Raw genomic sequence first — 16617 nt, 5'->3', positions numbered from 1 at the left:
CATTGAGATTTGAGACAGAGCATTCGAGCTTTGAGCCTCATGCAGTCCGCAGCCCCCAGGGCCCAGAGCGCTTGGGCCCAGGGTATGTAGCACCTGTGCAGAAGAGATGGCTACTTTAGACCCAGTGTGTTTCAAGTGGCCTCAGATGTACCTTGAGTACTGAGCTGCCAGATTTTTCATTTCTCTTTTGCAATGACTATAAAAGTCTGATGCCATTTTTAAGAAATACACTCAGACTCCGCACTTCATGGTGTTGACTCTGTTTGTCACTTGCCGAATTTTTTTGCCCACCTGACCAGAACTCTCATCCCGTGGCATAACTTCAGCAAAATGATGTTACTGCAGGTAACTTGAGTGGCATAATGTTCAATTGATGAAATTACACTTAAAAATATGTAGGATTGGATAAAGACTAAAAAGAAGCTATTAAGTTTATAGACTGAGGAGATGGGTCAGTTAGCTAAAATGTTTGCCATTAAACAAAAGCTGGGCCCAAAGCCTGGGGTGTGGAAGCAAAAGGATCCTTAGGCTTGCAGCCTAGTCCATCCTAATGGCTCCTGATTCAGTGAGAGATCCTGTCTCAAAAATTAAGGTGGGGAAGAATAATGTTTAATTCTGGACTCATCACACATAAGCACATGCATTCTCCATACATATATACATATACATCATAATCTGATTTATTTATAGATTTTGTGTATCAGAGACATTTATGAAACAAGTTTCAGTAAAAGGCTGATAGAAAAGATTTCTGGGAAGTGAGAATGAAAGAGAACCAACACGTCCTTCTGAAGAAGAGCTGTTACGGGAGGTTCCTGCTCTTACCAAATAAGATACCAGCTTGACTTATGTGCTTTTTTATGGCTTCTTTTATTTCTTTGTTCCTAAGGCTATAGATGATGGGATTGAAGAAGGGGGACAGAACTGCGAAGGCCAGAGCAATGGCAGTGTCCCAGAACAAGGAGTAGGTAGCAGAGAAGCGAAGATACATGAGAGCCACGCTACCAAAGAAGAGCAAAAAGACGGTAAGGTGCGAGACACACGTGGAAAATGCTTTACGGCGGCCTTCAGCTGAACGAATGCGTAGAATCACAGCCACAATCCCAACGTAGGACATGAAAATGAGCATCACTGCCGTAATTATCTCCACAGCATGGACAATATCCACCACCTGAATCATGACGATGGTGTGGGTATCTGTGCAGGCCAGGCGCAGAATGGGGAGGAAGTCACAGAAGATATGCTCAAGGCGATTAGAGCCACAGAAAGGCAGTGTGGAGATCCAGGCAATCTCAGGGAGGGGTGTGAGAAAGCCACAGACACAGCAACCGAGCGTCAGCTGAGCACACAGTCTGGAAGTCATGATGGTAGGATAATGAAGAGGGCTGCAGATAGCCAGGTATCGATCAAAGGCCATAGCTGTCAAGAGACAAACTTCACTGATGCCTGTGGAATGGAAGAAATACATCTGCAGGACGCAACCATTCAAGGTAATACTCCTTCGTTCACTAAGCAGGCTAGAGAGCATCTTCGGGATGGTGGCTGTGGTGTACCATATCTCCAGAAAGGAAAGGGCACTGATGAAGAAGTACATGGGCGTGTGGAGGTGAGCATTGAGCTGGACCACTGTGATGATAACCAGATTTCCAACGATGATGAAAGCATAGATGAAGAGCAGTGGGATGAAGCAGATGACAGAATCTCCCCAGGAGCAAGGAAAAGCAGAAAAAATGAACTCCTGAGCAGTGGTCCAATTGGAGAACTCCATCTCCAAGTGAGAAGTCAGAGTGTCAACAACTCCTAGAGCACTCAAGCTTTTCAGAAAGCGTCCACTGTAGCTTGGTGGGGGGGAACCCCACTTAACAAAAACCAGGCTTTGAGAAGACTGTGGATGTAGATGAAGAGAAATGAATAATTGCCTCATATTATTCCACACTGGCTTTCAAGCAAATATGTTATAAGGGAGAAAAAAATGATTAGAAAACACAACCTGTGTTTAGACAGTAATTTTCAAATACTAGCATGAATCAAAATTAATGGGCTGTCAAAGCTCAGACCCTTGGTGCCCCTACTAAAAGTTTTATTCAGGAGGTCTGAGGTAGAACCTGAAGATTTGTAGGCAATGGTCAGAAATCCTGATGATCAGAAAATCATATTTTAAAACCATCAGGCTTAGACATCTGGAGGAAAACCTGAAGAAATGGGAATAAAAAATGATGCTCATTCTTGAGTTCCAGTCTTACCAATTCCCCAACAAAATTCTTACTTTCATATCAGTGCATCTGACTCTTGGCATGTGATCTGGATTTTTTTTCATAACGTATATTCCAATTATGGTTTTTCTTCTCCTTAATCTTCTCAGTTCCTTCCCCTAACCAGCACTCATCTTGATCTTTTTGTCTCTTGTTAGAAAACAAAGAGGTATCTAAGGGACAATAATAAGCCATCACTGGGGATTTCTACCCATCATCTTCCCTTTCTTCTAATTATCTCACCTCTTCATATGTAGAATGATTAATATGACTCAGAGGTTAAGCTACACTGTTGTCTTTGTGTTGTTTGCTATTTAAAGGATGTACCACTCCTTTTTACTCCTATTGCATTTTCGTGTCTTATGTAATAGACTTGCAAGTGTTTTAAGCCAGGAGGAAGTCTTTGACAAAAATGACAGTTTGTGAAAACTTAATATGTTAAGCTGTCAGTGTAGGCTTGCCCTTACAATTTTGTGGGGCAGCTCAGTGGGAAGGGAGAGCTATAGACTGACTTTAAGAACACAGCATAGTACAAGGCATTGTCCTGGTAACTGAATGTCTTCTCACAATAATTTATTTTACCTCTATGGTTTATTTTTCTGTTAGTATCAAATATGCTCATTCAGAGGACACTGCATCCCTACTTAGACTATTTCTTTAAAGTTTTTCCTAATGTCATGGATAATCATTTTCTCTATCGTCCTAATCTCTTCAAATAAATTACCCACTTTCGTCTTCTTATATTAGCTTCCACTCCCCTCTGAGGGCCAGGTGCTCAATGCTCAGCTGCCTTCTGTCTGTTGAGAGCATCCTGCTTTGATTTCCCTCCTTAATATTTCATTTCTCATAGCCCAAATACATGGATAACTCAAAATTCTGGTCTCATCTTATCATTTCATTTCTAGCCCTTTTTACTTTCCCTCAGAAAAGCCATTTTATTTCAACATTTCATTTCTTCAAGATTCCCAATTCCCTTTTGCCTTTGATCTTTTATATTAGCAATCATTTATAAGTCTCTGTCCTGGCTCTCTCTTGGCTCTGCATTGATTGCCCTCGCCGAGACAATTTATTGTTGCCCAATGTTTAAACACCACCGATTGTGTCACAAGACCATCCCCCTGAAAGTCTTGCTGAGTTGCTAAACCTCAGCAACTCAGAGTGTAACTGCATTTTTTTTTACATACAGCATCTAAAAAAAAAAAAGGATTTGAGTTAAAATAAGGCCACTAGAGCTGATGCTCCTCTGCATTGACTTGGTATGCCTGTGAGAAAATATTTGGACATTTTTTGGTGGAAAGGTCAAGGAAGCCCTCAGGAAAGATGGACATTTATTACCCAAGCTGACAGGCCTCAAAAGAAAAGCCTTAAGTACAACCTTCTAGTTCTCAGAATAGTGGAAATGTTGAATTTCTTTTTTTAAAGACACACCCTAACAAGCTGGCACATGGCCTTAGTACTAGCATTCAGCCAGTTTCTTCCCTCACTTTCTTGTTTTGTTCTCATATATTGTAGCCATACCAATTCTATGGCTATTTTTCCACTAGTTTCCAAAATGCATCGATTGCCAAGTTACGTTTAATTTATTTTTTCTTACTTATTAAAAATCTCTTGTACTTTCAATTAAGTGACTAAGTCCTATCAACTCCCCTTGTTTGCATACAATAACTCTATCATTTCCCTTTAACTCTATAGTGAAATTAGTTGTTATTCTGTAGAAATAAGACTTGTCTTATCCCCCATTGCTATCGTATTTGGCTGTTTACTGATTCAGCTTAGAAAAGGGATTATTAGTCCACTCATGAAACTTATATTTTCTACTTTCTGAACATCTGTAAGAGTAGACTCCCTTTCCAGAAATAACCTGTCTATTTCCTGTCAACATCTGCTTCTTTGTTTCCTAACTTAGTTCATATGTTTCTTAGAGCTTTTGCATCTCTGCTTACTCTATTACTTGTTATATATGTGTATGTACATGGTAAGAGAAGCTGTGTTATTCTCTTAGCTGTGTTTATCTATACCTATCATCTATCTACCTATCATCTATCTATCTGCTTATACATATATGTTAATTACTTAGCATATTTTTCAAGTTTTCTTGATTTTTTTTAAAGGGAAATACACATTACTGTATTTTTAAATATAAGTTTTGATGTCCTCAACAGTAGCTAGTATGCCTTCTAATTATGGCCTTCAAAGCATAGTTCTAAAATGTGAATTTGACACTTGCTCAAGAATGTAGCTTCCAAGTAGACCCAGAGCGTTCTGTAATCTCTAAATTCAAGCTATTATGCCACAGAAAGCATGAGGAATACCTGACCAAAAGCTGCAATTTTCATTTTCACCCGCTGAATTTATCCTTATACAGATTTCCCTAGTGGTGAGTCTAGTACAGTTGTCAGTGACATCAACTTCCTAAACCTATGGCATCATTCCTGAAACAGCTCAGAAATATAAACCCAGTTCCTATCTGTGTAAAATTTAAAGCAGCCTTTTGTATTGAGAAACCTGCTAATTCAAATCTTACACTGTACTGGCTCATCCTAAAATGTTCTCTCACATTTCTTAAAAGCCATCCCAAGAGCTACTCACAGTACCTGCAGACCCAGCGACACTGTCTTCTGTTGTAGTCTGTGTGTGTGTGTGTTGTTGTTTTTTCCCTATGTGTCTCCCATCAACCCTCCAAATAGTTCATCCACTGACCTTGCTGCTGTTAGACTCCAAAGTCAGAATAAACATGAATGAAGACTCTACCTTTGCTAAGTTGATGTCTGTGAGGGAATTAAGTGCCATGGGAGAAGCATCTTCCTTCAGGATTCTTCCACCTGAGTCCTCTATCTAATCTCAATTTTCTTCATAAGTCATTGATGTACAGATCTGAGTCTCCTTTGTGGATATTTTCCCCTGTCCTTTTCTTCTTTTGTTTATTAAATATGAGTAAGATGATTGGCTCTCTTAGGAATTGTACACAAATGATTCAAGATTGGGAGAGAACAATCATCCCCATAATGGCTTCAATTGGGAAAAACAGCTCAGTCTAGTAATTAAGAGAATCTCAGGCCCAAGGATCCCCAGCTCATTTTCAAGTGGGCTTGGGAGCTCCAGACAGGAGGATCAAGGTCTATGACTCAGATTTGAGTGGTGTTGGTACAGTCAGAGAGATGCATGAAACAACAAAAAGAAGAGGCTGGCCTTTTTTCGCTCTTGGTCCTGAGTCATACAGTTAGAGTTAAGAAACACAGTTGGCCATTTGAATGTTCCACCTATTTACTTCCAATTACAATTCAGGGTGGCAGTTTTGACCTTTTTTTTACATGCTTTGTGCACTGAGGTCAGGACTTCTCAGTGGAGACAAATGACAAACAGGGAAGCTTCACAAATACTAATTTAAGTGAGTAGTGTCATATGGTGACCTCATAAGACTATTTCAATTATAATGTCAACTTTCATACAACCTATTGTATTTGTTTTCCCCTTGAGTATCACCTACTCTGTGATGTGGTATAAACCCTTCTTCAGAAAAAAAAAAAAATCCCTTGTTCCTGTATCGAAAACAAAAATTGAAAACTATATATGAAGCCTATGTAATTTATTTTAAGAAAGAAAGTTACGTTTTCCTAAAATAAATTACATTTTTCCTTTGAGTAATATGTAATATGAGAAGTGAGGGCCAGAAAGACTTTTCCTAAAATTTATGTATTCACACTGATAACTTCAAATTAATGCTAATGTTGTGTTGGAACTGCTTATTAACAATAAGTACATAATGTAACTTATATTAGTGGTTCTTAGTTTGACTCTTAGCTGATTAATGGTTTTCTTATGCTTATTTGAATAAAATGTATCCCATTTTTGAATGTTCGCACATTCAAAGAAAATATTATTAGAAGATAGAAGTAATTTCCCCCAAACTCCAGGATATTCCTGATTAAATTTCAGTGATGAGTCTCCTTAAGAAAAATGGGCAAAGAATATTCCATTACTAGTGTTTAAGAAGGTGAGTCAACATATGTGCTACAACACTTCCCATCTTAAAATGTTATTTTCAAAGTTCAATTTAAATTTGAGACCAGAATAAGTTTGGTATTACATATGTTTTCTGAGACTCCATAAAACAAATGATCTCTTTACTTCAAGACACATGTTGGTAAAGGCCTATAACAAGTATGCACTCCCACCAGCAAAGAAGGAGTGCTCACCGTGCTTCACATTCTTGCCAGCATGTGCTATCCCTTAAATTTTTGATCTTAGCCACTTTGAAGGCTATAAGACAGAACCACAGAGCTGTTTAATTTGCGTTTCACTGATATCTAAGGATTTTTGAGCCTTTCTCTTTTTTTATTGTTTCCAGTTCCTGTTTTTAAAAAGATATTTTCATTATTTACATTTCAAATGGTATCCTCTTTTCCTGGTTTCCTCCCAAGAAACTCTTTATCCCCTCCCCGTACTCACCAATCCACCCACTTTTGTATCCTGAACTTGTCATTCCCCTTCACAGGACCAAGGGCCTCTCCTCCCACTGATGACCAACAAGGTCATCCTCTGATACATATGCAGCTGGAGCCATGAGTCTAGCCATGTGTACTTTTTGGTTGGTGGTTTAGTCCCTGGGAGCTCTGGGGGTACTAGTTAGTTCATATTGTTGTTCATCCTAAGGGGCTGCAAACCCCTTCAGCTCCTTGGGTCCTTTCTCTGACTCCTCCATTGGGGACCCTGTAGTAAGTCCAATGTTAGGCTTTGTACATCTACCTCTGTATTTGTCAGGCACTGGTAGATCCTCTCTGGAGAGAGCTATACCAGGCTTCTGTCAGCAAGCACTGGTTGGCATCAACAATAAATAGTGTCTGGGTTTGGTGACTGTATATGGATGGATCCCCAGGCGCGGCAGTATCTGGTCCACACTTTACCTCTGCAACTCCTTCCATGGGTATTTTATTCCCCCCTTCTAAGAAGAACTAAAGTATCCACACTTCGGTCTTCCTGCTTCATGTGGTTTGTGAGTCGTATCTTGGGTATTCTGAGCTTCTAGGCTAATATCCACTTATCAGTGAGTGCATACCATCCATGTGAGTTCTTTTGTGATTAGGTTACCTCACTCAGGATAATATTTTCTAGTTCCATCCATTTGCCTAAGAATTCATTGTTTTTAATAGCTGAGGTGTACTCCAGTGTGTAAATGTACAACATTCTCTTTATCCATTCCTCTGCTGAGGGACATTTGGGTTCTCTCCAGCTTCTGGCTATTGGAAACAAGGCTGCTATGAACATAATGGAGCATGTGTCCTTATTACATGTTGGAGCATCTTCTGGTATATGCCCAGGGTCCTCAGGTAGTACTGTGTCCATATTTCTGAGGAACCATCTAACTGATTTCCAGAGTGGTTGTGCCAGCTTGCAATCCCACCAGAAATGGAGGAATGTTCCTCTTTCTCCACAACCTCACCAGCATCTGCTGTCACCTGAGTTTTTGATCTTAGCCATTCTGACTGGTGTGAGGTGGAATCTCAGGGTCGTTTTGATTTGCTTTTCCCTGATGACTAAGGATGTCGAACATTTCTTTAGGTGCTTTTCAGCCATTCAGTATTTTTCAATTGAGAATTCTTTGTTTAGCTCTGTACCCCATTTTTAATAGGGTTATTTGGTTCTCTGGCATCTAATTTCTTGAGTTCTTTGTATATATTGGATATTATCCTTCTATCAGATATAGGATTAGTAATGATCTTTTCCCAATCTGTTGGTTGCAATTGTGTCCTATTGACTGTGAAAGACAGAACTACAGCATTGTTTTGATTTGCATTTCCCTGATATCTAAGGACTTTGAGCCATTCTTTAAGTGCTTCTTGGCCATTTGAGGTTCCTCTGTTGAGAATTCTCTGTTTAGTTCTGTACCTCATTTTTTAAACTGGGTTATTTGGGTTGTTAGTTTCTAACTTCTTGAGTTCTTTTTTTGTTTGTTTGTTTGTTTTGTTTTTTGTTTGTTTTTCAAAAGGAGCTCTGGTAAAGTTTTATTAAAGGAATACATTCTTGTTTACTTCTCACCAGTCTGTCTGGCATGCTTCTAATAATATCAGAATCACCCGGGTCAACGATAGCCAGTGTACATACTCTGTGTCCATCACTACAGTGGCAATAATATTGAATTGGGTACAGCATGTGGAAAATACTTCTTGAGTTCTTTACACATTTTGGATATTAGTCCTCTGTCAGATGTATGGTTAGTCAACATCATCCTGAGTGAGGTAACCCAGTCTCAAAATGAAATGCATGCTTTGTGCTCACTTATAAGTAGATATTATCCATAAAATACAGGTACAAGGCTGTACTCCACAGACCCAAGGAAGTTAAACAAGAAGGACGGCACAAGCAAGGTTGCTTCAATCTCACTTAGAAGCAGGAGTAAAATAGTCATAAGAGGCAGGTAAAGGGAGGAAATTGGGAGGCAGAGAGTATGGGAAGGGGAATGGGAGGGGGTTCAAGATCAGGTGTGGGGAGTGACAGGAGAGATGGCAAGATGGTCATCAAAAGGAATAGAAATCTGCAGCTGACAGGGATGGAGAGGAGGTGTACATTTCCAGGACTAGACAGAGAGCTGGGATAAGGGAGGTGCCCAAGAATCAATGAGGATGACCTTAGCTGTGACTCATTGAAGATATGGAACCTCAATAGGCCAACTCTTGTAACCTGGTAGGAACTCCAGTAGAATAATAGAGACACCATCCTACATACAAAACTTTCAACCCCAAATTTATCCTGTCTATGAGAAATGTAGGCACCACGATAAAGCAGAGACTGAGGGAATGGCCAACCAGTAACCAACCCAACTTGAGATATATCCCATGGGCAAACACCAATCTCTGACACCTTTAATAATACTTTGTTGTGCTTGTAGGCAGGAGCCTAGCATGGCTGTCTTCTGAGAGGCTCCACTTAGCAGCTGATTCGGATGCTGATACACACAGCCAAACATTGGATGGAGCCTGGGCACTTTTGTGGAAGAATAGGAAAAAGAATTATAAGCCCTGAAGGGGATAGGAATGCCACAGGAAGAATCAAAAAACCTGGACCCTTAGTACTCTCAGAATCTTAACAAGCAACCAAAGAACATATACAGGCTGGACCTAGGCCTCCCTGCACATATGTGGCAGATGGGCATCTTGGTCTTCATGTGGGTCTTGAACAACTGGAGCTGGGGTTATCCCAGAAGCTAGTGCCTGTATGTGAGATATGTTCCTCTAGCTGGGCTGCCCCGTCTGTCCTCAGTGGGAGATGAAAAGCCTAATCTTTCGGAGACTTGAAGTCCCAGGGAAGGGGGGTAATTGGGGAGGCACCTGCTCAGAGGAGAAGGGGTGGGGGAATGGGGGAAGAATTGTGGGAGAGAATGACTGGGAGGGAGCAGTGAGCAGGATGTAAAACGAATAGGTAAAAATCAAAATAAAATTTAGAGAATATAACATTGTCTTATATGAGGAATAATTATATACCTAAATATTGGTGGCATCCCATTCATACATAATGACAAATCTTGGAAACTTATCAGCTGCATTTTAAATTTACTTAAAAATTCATAAATTGTGACATTTAGCATTTATAAATTATAATATACCATGGTTCACTATTTTTTTAGATTTTCAAACATTATAAGATCAATGAAATATATAGACACTTTTCCCCCTCCAGATTACTGCTTTACTAAGATTTTTTCTTTATTTTGAAAAAAAAAATAAGGTTTATGCTGGGTAGTGGTGGCACATGCCTTTAATCCCAGCACTTAAGAGGCAGAGGCAGGTGGATTTCTGAGTTCAAGGCCAGACTGGTCTACAGAGTGAGTTCCAGGACAGCCAGGGTTATACAGAGAAACCCTGTTTCAACAAAACAAAACAAAACAAAACAAAAAGGTTCAAATAATCAGGATTCTCACATAATATACAATATTCCCTATTGTAAACAAATAAAAAGATTATGACAGCACTCTTCTAAAGGGTGCATTTCACAAGTCAAGTCCCATTCACAAAATTATATTGCTACATTTGTGTTGAATCTCAGGGTATTCATGGGAATCTCATACCCTGCTCTGACTAAAAGTGGCTCTTGCCTGCTGTAACTAAATGCAATTGTCTTTGCATGCATGGAAGCCACTACTAAAATTATGTATAAATGGAAAAATATATTTCCTGCATTAATATAGATTACTTTGGGGACAGTTAACTAAAAAAGCATGCTACACTGTTGTCTGAAAGATGCATCTAAATAAAAACCAAAGAGTTGTCAAAACTAAAATGAAAAAAATTGTGGAATAAAAACTAACAAAAGAATAAACAGATAAATATTAATTATAAATACAATTGTAAATACTAATAAATAAATAACCAAATAAAAATTAACCGTCAAGGAAAATGAGAGTAGAACCAGGTATGGAGTCATATGAATTAGTAAGTAGAGGAAAGACATGTGGAGGAATAGTGAGAATGTGTAGAAGCTAACAGGGAAGGTCTGGTATAGTCTCATATTGGACAAGGGACTAGGTGAAGAAATTCTAAAGCCCACAAATATAGTGGGCTTTAGAAATGCACTTTAGTGTTTCCACATCATTGGGACTCTCTCTGTCACACTCTCCTTACCCAGACACACTTTTCTCATCTACGATTAGCTCCAAGTGGTCGTCACCCCAGTCTTCATTATCACCCTCTACTAGACCCCACTTCTGACCTGCTCCAGACTCCATCTTCAGGCTGTTCTCATCTTTCCACATAGAGCTGAGGTTCTTCACCACTTGTGATTTCCCATTCCTCTAGATTGTTTGCTCCATCTTTCTTCAATTCTCCTTCTCCCCAAGCTTTCTATACACAGCCCACTGTGTTTTATCTGGGTTAGCTTCTTCTCAATATCCCATAGACCATTAGCATCCAATTTTAAAGACTTGAAAGAGGGCCCAGCTGTCCACTCATAGAACTGAAGCCACTTTTGTCCTTTGGTGAAATGTTTTCCTATATGTGATGTTTAGAGGACATCACAATAGAAATAGTAGAAGGAGGAAAAAGAAGAGGGGTAACTAAAGAAAGAGGAAGAATAACTTATGTAGGATATAGGACTGGACTGAGATAAGGCAGCTACCCTGGGCAAGCCTAACTACAAAACAATGTCCTAGGATTGTCCATTAACTCCTCAATAGCCAAGTAAGAGAAATATCAACCTAGACTTATGAGACAGAAAGTTGCCTACAACCCACTGAGAGTCCATTTGTTGCAAGATTATACATTTATATTTTTATAGAAATGTATAGTCATATTAACTTTTTATAGAAATATGTAATTCACCATATCAGAATTCTCTCTTAGTTACACTACAACTTCATGTTGCAAATAATCAAGTCAATAGGCTCCACAAAATACAGAGGTTAGATTAAAGCTATAGACCAGATATTATGCTGCAAATCATATTTAGTCTTACATTCATGTGTTTATGTAGCCAATGTTTTACCAATAATGGTAAATATATTCAACATTTTTATGTAATATATTAACTTCATGACATTTATCTTGAAACAATATTTTAGAAAGGGAATTTTGTGCATGAATATAACTTAAGTAGATTTATAAGAACAATGATATAGGGGAAATATATAAAATTTCAAATTAGAGAAAATTTATAGCACATCATCATAATATCTTACAATTAAACTATAGTAAATAATAGGTGGGTACACAAACCCTAATATAAAATTCCAGGTTTTACAAGTATGGGCTATGAAGTCACATATGTTTAATATTAAGTATACTACTACAAAACTATGTACTTTACATTTCAATCAAAAGGAAAAGGAAAGTGTTTTAGAATAATGAATGAAATATATATATTTAACCCATCTCAGTTTACTCATATTGACTTTCTATAAAAATCAATTTCCTTTTATAGTGTTTGACACAATACCGAATAGAGCCTATGATGTCCTACTGATGAAATTTTACAGTCAGAGCACATGGATATGTGTGTCTTAAACAATTAGAACATGATCTGGAAAGGAGACAATGATAGAAGTGAACACCTACAGTTTGGATGCAAGGAAGGTTTTCTTTTTCTCCAAAGCATGTTATAAGCTTTTGGAATATTAACCATTCAACAACAGAGGGAGTCATTACAACACGCATTGGTAAAAATGCTAATGTTACGGTGAAGATCTTAGTGAAGATTGCAGTGGCCAAGAATCTGAGTCAGAAAAGTAATACCCATAAATGTTCTTCATAGCTGTACACTTAACTATTCTGAAGTAAATATACATTTACACTCAATGGTTGACAAATTTAAGAGAAAACTTGTTAATTTCATAATCTTGGTGAATTCTCAGCAGATAGAATTTATATGTCCATTCATCAGCTCACTGGAGAAAGTGGTTGATCAATTGCATAATCTTTTAAATTGCAGTCATTCTTTAGGATCGAGTTTTTTGGAAAAGGATCTTATTTAGCTTTAAAAGGCAGTGGTATAAATTACCTACCTGATTAATTAGACACCTTTTGAGGACAAAAAAGTTTGTTAATTGCATCTTTCATGTCCTTATTTCTCAGGCTGTATATAATAGGATTGAAAAGAGGGGCAAACACAGAAAATGTAAGAGCAATGGTGTTGTCCCAGAATGGTGTGTAGGTGGCAGAGAATCGAAGATACATAAGGGCCACACTGCCAAAGAACAACAGAAAGACAGCAATGTGGGCAGCACAAGTGGAAAAGGCTTTTTTGCGACCCTCTGTTGAGGAGATGCTCAGGATGACGACAATAATTCTTATGTAAGAAAGAGAAATAATCAGACTTGTGATCAGAATAGCGAGAGCATGTATCACATCTTGAACCAAGATGATTGAGGCGTCTGTACAGGCTAACTTCAACAAAGGGGTGAAATCACAGAATATCTGAGTGATTTGATTGGGGCCACAAAAAGGGAGAGTAGAAATCCACACAATCTCAGGTAGAAGGATGAGGAAGCCAAATATACAAGAACCAGTAGTGAGCTGAGCACATAGCCTTGGTGTCATGATGTTAGGGTAGCGGAGTGGATTACAGATGGCAACATACCTGTCAATAGCCATGACAGTGAGAAGGGTCCCTTCAGTATTTCCAAGTGAATGGAAGAAGTACATCTGCAAGAGGCAGCCAATGAAAGAGATGGTCTTTTGCTCACTGATCAGATTGGAGAGCATTTTAGGAATGGTAGCCGTTGTATACCACATCTCGAGAAACGAGAAAATACTTATGAAATTGTACATGGGATTATGAAGACGAGTGTCCAACCTTACAGCAAAAAAGATCATCAGGTTTCCTGTCACAATAAAGAGGTAAATGAAAAGTAAAGGAAAGAAATACAGGAGGCCAATGTTCTTGAGCTGGGGGAACCCAGTGAAGACAAACACAGTCACGGTAGATAGGTTTCCATTCTCCATATCCCCATCTGAGAGACCTGTGAACGAAGGAAAGGCCACATTCAACTTACACGGAAGATATTCAAAGCAGTACACATGCAAATATTGGGGCTGTAAGGACAGACGGCTGAGGACTTGAATTCAGGTTCACAGTGTCTATGTGGAAGAGCTGGCTGTTGACACCCATATTTATAACCCCAATTCTGGGATGTAGAAACAAGAGGACCTCAGAAGTTTGATAGCCAGCCAGATAGCCACATGGATGTGATTTAGGTTCAGTGACAGTACCTGTCTGAAAAAAAAAAAAAAAGAAGGAAAATGTTGGAAAACAACACCTGACATTGATCTCTAGTTTTTACTTGCAGATGCATGAATACACATACTTAATTTGTGCACACACATGCAACTATGTACACACATATATGTAAATGTTACTTTACATATGTGTTACTTCACACACACATACACACACACACATATATTCCTTTAGATGGATTTGTGATTTGCAATTTCTAATATTCAAAACACAGAATAACTATATCTCCACTTTTGCTTTTGGGTGAGCATATTATAATGGTTAGTAGAGTGGATTCAGGTCAAACATACTGAGCCTGAATTTTCATCCTGTCCACTATTAACTGGGAAATGGGCAAATAACATAATCCCTCTGAGGCTTATGTCTTCCACTGTGGATGAAAAGTATTTGTGCTTAGAAGTTTTAATCAATAAGTTAATTTATAAAAGAATTCATTATTGATATTTATGGTATTTATTTCCTTTATAGATGGGCTGTGTGAGAGAATTATCTTAACTATATCTCCTTTAGATTGTGTTACTTCTTAAATAATTTATTAAGTAATTTTTTCCCATTTTGCTATTCAGAAGCAATTCTGCCTTATGTATCCCTGCCATACTAATATCAAGCCAGTGGAAGTTTCAGTCCTTATGTTATGTGAATACTTTTGAATCAAGCACAAAAGTTTTTAGAAATGTTTTTTTATTGATTTCCAATAAGCTATCATTCCTGTGTTTTCCATTTTTCTATAGTAACCTTTTAAAGATTGTTTGTTATTTAAATCATAGTTTTATACTTTTCTGTGTTGCCAGTCATCTTCATTACTCATTCTTTATGTCTGCAGGAACACTGAAGACCTGACTCTTAATATCTGGTCAATATACACTTTTGGTTGGAGAAAATACTCTCCCATCATTTCCCCTTGTTATCTCAATTTATAACATTCTCCAGCTTCACTTTCTCGTATTTCACTGTTGCGGTTTCAAAGTTCACCATGATATACTCTCTAGAGCTACGGTGACTTTTATCTTTCTTTCTAAGATGCCTTTTGCTCAGGGATTTGTTTTTTTTTTTTTTACCTGACTAACTCTGATCTATCTTCAAGTCTCAATTCAGCTCTAGACTCTCATGAAAAGGCTATGGATTGTTACTAATGTCACCTCCTCCACATATTTAAACACACACACACACACACACACACACTTGCATGAATGTACATACATGCACATGTGCCCACACATGTACTCCTTAGGTTTTCTTTCCACATGCATCTTCTAAATGGTCGCCACCAGAATCCTGACACTTTTGCTGTAGGTTTTTTTGTTTGTTTGTTTGTTTTTATTTTTTTATTTATTTTACTTATTTATTTATTTTTGTCACTAGATTCTATTAGTGCATAGTTTACCCTTGGTAGATATTAGGCACTTGGAAATTGTTTCTTTTCCAATGAAAACAATTTGAATTGAATGTACAAGCACAATTAAAACAGGAGAAATCTGTAAAGCAGACAAATGGGAAGGGAAATTGTCATCGCTTACACCCATGAAGCTGAGCACAGGGTAAGTGACAACTCGTTCTTATGTTACTCTTCAGAGCCTAGAGCTCGAAAGATGAAATTCCTCATACGCCCAAAAGAAATTTCAAATTCCACACCTCACAAAGCTCTCACAGTTTGAACCTTCAATAAGTCAGTAGCTGAGTGCCTTATGCCAAGTAAAAGAAATGAACCCTCACCTTTGATCTCAGGACTGCCAAATTCACCTCTGTCAAATAGTCAGGTTTTTCACTCCGTCCCTGTGAATCTCTGTCCCTGTTCTTTCAGCACCTCTAAAAAGTTCTTATAAGCATCTTTGGGAACATCCAGAAGGGAATATGAGTTCCACTGAGGTTTTATTCCCTCAGTAATACAGAGAAAATACTTCCCTCCTGGGGTCAACTAGGAGATGAACATGTTCTGTGCTTTCTGTTAATTAGATGCTCGGGTCAGGAGAGTCAGTTTTGAGCAGGAGTCTCACAGAACCTGCTGAGCATTGTCACACCCTTTATCAGTATTCTGATTGAATAAGCCACTCTCCATTTAGATATGACACCAGGAGCTGCTGTGCCAAAACAGCCGTATAAGGATGCTGTCACTATTCTGTGTTGTAAAAAGAAAAAGGAAGGAGGGCAGAATTAAAGGATTTTCAACAAGGGCTACAAATAAATTAATGCATAGAATAGAAGGAGATTACTATTTTAAAAATTCACCTGTTAGGAAAACCATGCATGTTTCAAAGATGAAAATGAAAAAGTCACTTTATTTTCTCAAAGGCTGCATGTAGTCTGTCCGAATTTGTCCTATTGATCTGCTAAATGCTTCCCATTTCTTATTTTTCACCAGAAAATGTGTAAATAATGGATGTTTCCCCTCTTCTATACTGAGTCTCCCTACTCATTTTCTTCTATAATTTCTATATTCCCCACCCCACTATTTCTCAAGGGGAGGCAGCACCAACAAATTATGGCTGCATTAAATCAGCATCAAAATGAAATTGATTTTTCTCCATGGGAAGAATAATTATCATAAAACACTATTTGTTCTTATATAATGAATATTTGCCATTCAGAAGCAAATTCTGTAAAGGTATGTGTGTGTTTGTGTGTGTGTGTGTGTGTGTGTGTG

General features: G+C 38.3%; 2 protein-coding genes across 2 annotated transcripts; both read right to left on the bottom strand.

Moving 5' to 3' along the window:
• Nucleotides 1–781: 781 nt before the first annotated feature.
• LOC116071294 (olfactory receptor 6K2-like) lies at nt 782–1815 on the bottom strand. The gene has a single exon (XM_031342795.1). The coding sequence runs from the start codon at nt 1766–1768 to the stop codon at nt 803–805; it is 966 nt and encodes a 321-aa protein (XP_031198655.1). The 5' UTR covers nt 1769–1815; the 3' UTR covers nt 782–802.
• A 10855-nt stretch (nt 1816–12670) lies between these two features.
• On the bottom strand, nt 12671–13712 carry LOC116071289 (olfactory receptor 6K3-like). Its single transcript, XM_031342784.1, has one exon. The coding sequence runs from the start codon at nt 13679–13681 to the stop codon at nt 12746–12748; it is 936 nt and encodes a 311-aa protein (XP_031198644.1). The 5' UTR covers nt 13682–13712; the 3' UTR covers nt 12671–12745.
• Between the last annotated feature and the right edge of the window lie 2905 nt (nt 13713–16617).

Source organism: Mastomys coucha, unplaced genomic scaffold, assembly GCF_008632895.1.
Source record: "Mastomys coucha isolate ucsf_1 unplaced genomic scaffold, UCSF_Mcou_1 pScaffold1, whole genome shotgun sequence".
NCBI lineage: Eukaryota > Metazoa > Chordata > Mammalia > Rodentia > Muridae > Mastomys > Mastomys coucha.
The sequence above is the reverse complement of the archived record's forward strand: the minus strand, read 5'-3'. Positions and strand labels throughout refer to the sequence as shown.

Excerpts from the sequence above, each read along its gene's own strand:
- LOC116071294 (XM_031342795.1), bottom strand. The coding sequence starts at position 1,768 with ATGGAGTTCTCCAATTGGACCACTGCTCAGGAGTTCATTTTTTCTGCT.
- LOC116071289 (XM_031342784.1), bottom strand. The coding sequence starts at position 13,681 with ATGGAGAATGGAAACCTATCTACCGTGACTGTGTTTGTCTTCACTGGG.